Raw genomic sequence first — 8,515 nt, forward strand, 5'->3', positions numbered from 1 at the left:
TATATATTAATGTTTTTCTAACGTTAATATTCTTTTAGTAAATAGTTGAGGTATTCGTTATGCAGTCTAAAAGATGTTTTTAAAGCTCCTGAATTGGTGTTCTCCCTACCTAACCCAAACTAGTATAAAATTATTGTCTGCAGCTGTTTGTCATCTTTATTTTTCAGTGCAATTTGAAGCATGATCTCCATCGGTTAACTCAATCCTTGGTTAATTCATACAGACTACAGTACTTGTATATATATAAAAAAAGTGGCTTTTTGTACACCCACTAAAACTTGAGCAAAGCAAGCACGCCTCCTTCTTCGCCCTTTATACTTTAACTCCTGCTCAGTCGTCGCTAATTTTGTGGGCCATCTCTATTTTTTACTACCATCATCGCCTTTTTGTTTTCCGATCGAAAGATTCTGCTTCCGTTCCATGGACTGTGGAACCGCTGTGGTGGTTGAGAACATTATCTCTTCTCTCCTTGAGACTTTGTCCGAGGAAGTGGTCTCCCCTATGCTGCTGGAATTTGCTCGCAAAGAAAAGCTCCATAACCATTTCAATAATTGGCAAACCATTCTCCTCAAGATCCAGGCCGTGCTCGAAGATGCAGAGGATAGGCAGTTCACTGACCGTTTCGTTAAGATATGGCTTAACGAACTCAAAGACTTGGCCTACGATATCGAGGATGTGCTTGATGATTTTTCCACGGTGGCTCTGCGTCAAAAGTCAAAAGAAGAAAGTCAAACAATCATCGGCAAGATACGAAAATACGTGTATTCCTTTTTCGATCAATTTACTTTTAAATACTCATTGGCAGCTCAAATAAAGGAGATAACCGCAAGAATGCAAAAAGTTGTTAAACAGAAAGATGACCTTGGTTTGATAGAAAGAATTGGGGGTAGCCGTAATAGGGGGCAGCGAAGGATTGCCAGTACTTCTTTAGTGAATAAATCTCTTGTGTTTGGCAGGGAGAGTGACAAAGACTTCATTATTAATAAACTTCTTTTCGGGGAGGAAGAATCATGTGAGGGTGGGGTTCGTGTGATTCCCATAGTTGGAATGGGGGCTTGGGAAAACTACTCTTGCTCAGCTCGTTTATAATGATGATAGAGTTAAGACTTTCTTTAAATTGAGAGCTTGGGTTTGTGTTTCTGAGGAATTTGATATTGTTAGGGTGATGAAAACGTTGTTAGAATCATTGACTTCAATGGCTTCAGATAAGAATGACTTGAACGAGCTGCAAGTTGAAGTGAAGAAGAAGCTGTCTAAGAATAGATTTCTGATAGTTCTAGATGATGTTTGGAATGAGAACTATAACGACTGGATGGCTCTTCGCAGTCCTTTTGAAGCAGGTTCTCCAGAAAGTAAAATCATCGTTACAACCCGTAATCAACCAGTTGCATCAACGATGGGAACTGTTCCTGCTTTCCAGTTGAAAGAAATGTCGTATGATCATTGTTTGTCTTTGTTCGCACAACATGCTCTAGGGAGTACAAATTTTGATAATCATCCAAATTTAAAAGTAGTTGGTGAGGCAATTGTGAAAAGGTGTAAGGGCTTGCCTTTGGCTGTGAAAACCCTTGCAGGCCTATTGCGCTGCAAAACGGGTTATCATGAATGGGAAAATATACTGAATAGCAAGATATGGGATTTACCAGAAAAAAATTGTGATATTCTACCAGCCCTGAAGTTGAGCTACTATTATCTTCCTTCTCATTTGAAACAATGTTTTGCTTACTGTTCATTGTTCCCCAAGGACTATGAATTTCAAAAGGATGAAGTAGTTCATTTATGGATAGCTGTAGGTTTTATCCATCAACCAAAGGGAATGAAGGAAGTGGAAGACTTGGGTTCTGAGTATTTTCATGATTTATTATCGAGGTCCTTTTTTCAACAATCAAGTGTTAGTAAATCTTGTTACATGATGCATGACCTCATCAACGATTTAGCTCAATATGTTGCTGGGGAAGTTTGCTTTAGGTTGGAGGACAAGGTTAATAGCAATGGGCAGTACAATGTTTCTGAGAGGGTTCGTCACTCCTCATTCATTCGTCAGAAGTATGATGTCTTCAGAAAATTTGAACCCTTCTACAAAACAAAATGCTTAAGAACATTCCTAGCTTTACCTGTATTTGTGCCAGATCTGGAAGTAGAATGCTATTTAACTAATAAAGTGTTCCAAGACCTGCTGGCAAAACTTGGTTGCTTAAGGGTGCTATCTTTGACTGGTTATTGCATCAGTGAGCTGCCAGATTGTATTGGCGATCTCAGTCACTTACGGTACCTGAATTTGTCTCGCACTAAAATTATATACTTACCTGAGTCACTGTGTGCTCTCTGCCATTTACAGACATTAGACTTGAGTCATTGTAAGAAACTTACTAAATTGCCTCAAGGAATGGGGAATTTAATTAGCCTCCATTATCTAAATATTGTACATACTGATAATATGACCGAGATGCCACTTCATATCGGTAAGTTGATCAATCTCAAGAAGCTGTCAAAGTTTATTGTGGCAAAAGGCAATGGGCGTAGGATAACAGAGCTGAAAGGCCTGTCTCATCTTCAAGGGCAGCTTTCATTATTTGACCTGCAAAATGTGGCTGAGATTCGAGATGTGAGGGTTGCCAATTTAAAGGAGAAACGTGGACTTGATGATTTAGTAATGAAATGGAGTAGTGCTCCGAATGATATTCGGAGTGAAGTAGATGAATTTGAAGTTCTTGACATGCTAGAACCCCATCAAAATCTAAAGAAACTAAGCATATTCTTTTATGAAGGATCAAAGTTCCCATCTTGGATTGGGGATCCTTCTTTTGTTAATATGGTGTACCTAAATCTCTGTGATTGTTCAAAAATCACATCATTACCTTCACTTGGGAGATTACCTCTCCTCAAGGACTTACACATTGAGAGAATGTGTGGAGTAAGTCTGGTGGATTCTGAATTTTACGGGGCTACTCCTTATTCTGATAAGCTTTTTCCATCCCTAGAGACTCTAACATTTGGAGAAATGTCGAAGTGGGAGAAATGGTTTCAACCTTTGGAGTTTGAAGCTGCAGAAAAAATATTTCCTTATCTTCATGAACTTGTGTTGCAGAGTTGTCCGAAGTTGGTAGGCGATTTGCCCAACCTGCTTACTTCCCTCATAAAGCTTTCCATTTTTGAGTGCCCATTGCTCACAGCACCAAATCTGAGTCTTCCATCTCTTCGTGAGTTGAATTTAGAACAATGTGATGAGTGGTTTCTTCCAAGATTCAAGGACCTCACTGCTCTCACTAGGTTGAAAATTGAGAACATTTCCAATCTTTCTTGCTTACCCCAAGACTTTACCTGCTTGGTATCACTTGAAGTTCTTGAAGTTGAAGATTGTGGTGAACTGAGATCCCTGTGGCAAGAAAGTGCCGGATTTAAAAACCTTTCTTGTTTGAAGCGCTTAGCAGTCATCAAGTGTCCTCAACTGTTGCAGTTGATAGATGAAGATGAAGATGAAGAGCTGCCCTCCAGCCTAGAGTATATTGAAATAGAAGATTGCAGTAACCTGGTGAAGCTTCCAAATGGGATGCAAAAGCTTAGAACATTGAAAGACTTAAGTATTAAATGGTGCCCCAAACTTTTGTCTTTTCCAAGTGAAAGTTTTCCTTCTCTTCTAAAGAATCTGGTAATCTTGGAATGTGCCTTATTACAGTCTCTACCTAAAGGTCTGGGCCACAATGGTAGCAGCAGCATCACCAGATGTCATCTTGAACACTTGGAGATTCTGGGATGTCAGTCTCTCCGATTTTTTCCAGCTGGTGAGTTACTAGCTGCTCTTAAGCACCTTGAGATTTGGGATTGCAATTGGTTGGATTATATTCCAGAGAGGTTGCTGCTGAACAGTAGATCACTTGAATTCATTCGTATTGGAAACTGCAAAAATTTGAGAGCCTTACCTCATTGCCTTTCCACCTTTGAACATCTCACAGAGTTGCATGTAAATCAATGCTCTTCCTTGGAGTATTTCCCAGAAAGCGGGTTGCCCATCCATAACCTCAGAACACTGTTAATCTTCGACTGTGAGAATCTCAAGTCCCTACCCAATCGGATGCATGACCTCACAACTCTACAACATCTGACAGTGTTTGGTTGTCCATGTATAGAGACTTTTCCAGAGGGTGGTTTTCCCCCAAACCTGCTATCACTTACTATATTGGATTGCAAGCAACTCAAGTCACACTTTGCAATGTGGCACCTGCACAAGCTTACTTCTCTTAAAGACTTAATTGTCGGTGATTTTGATAGGGATATGGTTTCCTTTCCAGAAGACTTCACGATTCCTCCAAATCTTGTCCACCTGCAAATCCAGAGTCTACCTAAGCTGAAATCTATATCTGAGGGGCTCCTGGACCTTATTTCTCTTGAAGCATTAGATATTTGGAATTGCCCTAACCTCCAGTGCTTGCCAGAAAAGGGCCTGCCTATCACTCTCGGTGTACTTCAAATCAGAAATTGTCCTCTACTTGAAGAAGAATGCCGAAATGAGAAAGGTGCATATTGGCCAATTATTTCTAACCTTCCTCGTGTGAGGATAAATTATGATGACATCCTCTGAACAAGAACAAGCAGATTGCATTTCTAGATGGATAGCAAAGAAAGCTGCATATTGGCCTATTATTTCTCACCTTCACTTGTGAGGATAAGTTATGTTGACATCTTCTGAACAAGCACAAGCGGATTGCATTCCTAGATGGACAGCGAAAACCAATTGCTAATTCCTCCTGTTCAACCAGGTAAATCCTTGTTTGAACTGCTCCTTTGGCCCTCAACTTGCAAACATTTACTGACGCATATTTTTTTTTCTGTGCATTTTGGGTAAAAGAAGACTTAGAAACAATTTATATTACCTCCCTATCTATTTCTGCACCTAACTCACAAGGGGCATGTTGCATGACACTGTTGCCCTCTAGAAGAAACAGTTTCATTAATGAACATACTCATGAAAACACTCTCATAGATTTCTTTAGTTTTATATTTCCAAATTCATTATATGCATCTGATAACTGGGTTAGCCTGTCCCTATCATAGGTTACATTAAGCCTCTAGCACTGTCACACTGTAACCTTCTTGTTAGGACATTGTCTCTCTCGGTTTGTTGTCAAGTGAATGATAATAGTAACATTTCCCCTTACTAGTTCTCGCGAATATCACATGCATGATGAATCTGTTTGGTTATAGATTGCAGGTTTGATCATCTTTGATCCTAAAGAAATGGCTGCTGTTTTACTCAGGAGATCATATGCTAAGTGGTGCCTCCTAATGTAGTGATTTTCAGAAGAAAACCATCAATGTTAGAACGTAATTTAGATTCTTAGCCGAGTATTGCCTCCTAGTTCTACATTACCAGAATTCTAGATTCCAGCTATCTTCTGTTTATATGAAATGGAGAAAGTTTTGGAGTTCAGACGCAATAAAAGGCGAACTCCTCTGTCTTTGCCATACAGGTATGGCCATTAGCATCATACTTCTTTTTCAATATTAGTAAGCCTGCTTGCTCCTTTTTTTAGGTTAACAGAAAAAGGGAATTTCAGATGTCAACACTTAACACTTGAAGCGAAATTTTATTTAAAAAAAGAAGAAAAAATTCTCTTAAATATGACCAAACGAGTATAATGTGCCATTCTGACTTCTGATGCGGAGCTCCAACGTTCCTTGACTCATCATTATTATATGTTAATGCTTTTTCTAACTGTTTATATTCTTTTAGTAAATGGTTGAAGTATTCGTTATGTAGTCTAAAAGATGTTTCTAAAGCTTCTGATTTGGTGGTTCTCCCCACCTAACCCAAACTAGTATAAAATTATTGTCTGCAGCTGTTTTGTCATCTTTATTATTCAGTGCAATTTGAAGCAAGTTAATTTATAAAACTTCCTAACTGCCTTAGTAACGATTTGAAGCTTGATTTCCATCTTGGATTGTAGTTCAAACATATTTGATCCATGACAAAGAAACAAGTTGCTGCCATTGGAAGATTCATATGCTGAGGTGAATTGCCTTCCAAAGCAGTGATATTTGGAGGAATCCATAGATCATAAAATAAATTCCCATGAATGTATTTCCTGATATAGCCCACACTACAAGCATGATGAGTCGCAGATAATTTCTATTCACCTATATTGATGATGCTTGGAAGGTTCAGACTGTACTTTCTCTCTCAAGGAAAGCTGAGCAACCCTTCTCGATGTCATTCAGGTACACCAACTGACAGCATAATCTTTAACTGAAGACAAGTTTTAAGACATCCTGGAAAAGGGTAAAGATACTTGCATAGCACAATAAGAATACTTACTAGATAAGAGAACTTTGGTCTTCTATCAACATGACAAATAAACACTCATTTCTTAGGTAGAATTCTAATGCCTTTTTAATTTGTTATTAAGTTATCATATATTGAAAACATATATTAGTGCTGTTCACAGTTTGATGATAGAAGAAATAAAAGCAAATTATGCTATGAAATCTAGATCATTGAGTGCAGCCGACTAAAACTTGGGGTGTCTCTGACTTTACTTCCCTTTAGGAAAAAAGAAAAAATGAAATCATCTCAGGAAACATAGTTATGGAAGGTGTTTTTAAAGAATAATAGTTGATATGACTGACATTCATGACATCTTCTGTTCAGTGTTGTCCTGAAGTCAAGTCCACTTTAAATATGTTGATAATCAGAGACTGCTTCTTTGAGTTTGTGAGCTTTGCCTTTATTATGGCTACTTATGGTATTTTTTTATGCCTCTGGTATTAAATTTCTATAATCAGAGACTCTTATATGAATTTCATACACTTGTCTCTTCTGATTCTCCTCACATAAAAGTAATTTGCACTTCCATGTTGTCTTGCAAACTGCATTTTTGTTTGTTTGTGCAGCCTGTTTACAGTATTGAGGTCACTGATCAGCTGTTGAGGGTGGCTTATGATTTGAACTTGATGCCAACTTGTTTATAATGATGCCAGAGTCGAGACTCCCTTTAATTTGAGAGCCTGGGTTTGTGTCTCTGAGGATTTGATGTTGTTAGGATGATGAAAAGTGAGAACGCGGTTGGAATCCTTGACTTCAAGGACTTCTGATGTAAATGACTTGAACGAGCTGCAAGCTGTGAAGGAGAAACTGTCTAAGAATAGATTTCTGATAGTTCTAGATGATGTTTGGAACGAGAACTATAATCATTGTATGACTTTTCTCAGTCCTTTTGAAGTAGTTTCAGTGGAAAGTAAAATCATTGTTGCAACCAGTAATCAACGAGTTGCGTTAATGTCGCGGGTGACTAATGACTCAAATTCTTCTCTCTGGTAATCTATAAATTATCTGATCCTACCAAGGGTTGCACTGTTATTTCGGCTGTTTGTACACCCCAGGAATGTGGAACATTTTTCACACTATTATACTGATGAGTCACTATATTCTTGTAAACTAAAATCGTTGTACAAGAGAGATTGGTCCCCTAATCTGAAAACCTGATAGAGAAAAGAAATCTTACATCCATGTCATCAAAACTACCGAAACAGAAATTATATTTATCTAAGTTCATCGCTTTTGTATCTATATTTAGTACTGTGCATTGTGTTTGCACGTGTACGCATGCATGAAAGCACCTGAGTTTTTTCAACTTGTTTTTGTATTAAAAAGCTATGGATAAAGATAATTTTACTATAATAGAAAAAGAACGAAAAGTATAAAAGATGGCGAAAAGTATAAAAAGATGGAGATAAAAATTAAATCTCGAAAACTCGAAAACAAAGAATCCTCAACGTAAACACAAAATTCTCTAAAAGTGTTATGAGTTTTAATCTCTATGTGTTTTTTAAGGTTGTAAAAAAGTCTATTTATAGGTTAAATTTATAGGTTAAATAATAATAAAATAATTTTGACTAATCAGATTTTGATTGAAACAAATAAACGGAGTTTAACTGGAACATTATTTCTCAAAGTTGAGTGAAATAGGAGTAATACTCAACAAGCACTTTGAGCACCAAAATAAAAATGTAATATTTAAAGAAACCTGCAAAAAAATTTATGAAGCACCAGCTAAGCTAAGCTAGAAATGATACTAATTGTGGGTTTTAGATAAATCACACATTTGCAGATATTGGAACTGTTGACAACTTATCTCAACTAATCTCATTAGGGATTATTGATTTAATGTTTTGATTATGTTTTCTTTGTTAAGCCTACTCTTTTAGTATAAATAGCCATGTAAAATTTTCTCTTGAATATATAAGAGAAAATGATTCATATGATCAACATCGTATCAAGAGCTTAAAAATCCAGATTTAGGGAGCCTATTTTTTTGAAATTTCCAAACCCTAAAAAATCCAATTTGGTACTCTTCATTTTTCAGCCTATTTTTTTTCTCACCGCCCCCTTCAACAGAGTCGCAATCTCATCTCCAGCAAAACCTCAAAATCCAGTAACCAAACTCCCTGCACGTGGCTTTCACGCGCCACCACAGCTTTGGAGTACTTGCTCACATTCGTCGAGTTTGATTCTCTAACC

The 8,515-nt window shown here is 37.5% G+C and overlaps 1 protein-coding gene across 1 annotated transcript; it reads left to right on the forward strand.

The window, feature by feature from the left end:
- The first annotated feature begins 420 nt into the window (after window positions 1–420).
- Window positions 421–7,354, forward strand: LOC105791746 (putative disease resistance protein At3g14460). The gene is made up of 5 exons (XM_052634861.1): window positions 421–930; window positions 1,043–4,757; window positions 5,203–5,468; window positions 5,946–6,216; window positions 6,889–7,354. The coding sequence occupies exons 1-2, from the start codon at window positions 421–423 to the stop codon at window positions 4,577–4,579; spliced, it is 4,047 nt and encodes a 1,348-aa protein (XP_052490821.1). The 3' UTR covers window positions 4,580–4,757; window positions 5,203–5,468; window positions 5,946–6,216; window positions 6,889–7,354.
- Window positions 7,355–8,515: the final 1,161 nt, after the last annotated feature.

This window comes from Gossypium raimondii, chromosome 8 (genome assembly GCF_025698545.1).
Source record: "Gossypium raimondii isolate GPD5lz chromosome 8, ASM2569854v1, whole genome shotgun sequence".
Classification (NCBI taxonomy): domain Eukaryota; kingdom Viridiplantae; phylum Streptophyta; class Magnoliopsida; order Malvales; family Malvaceae; genus Gossypium; species Gossypium raimondii.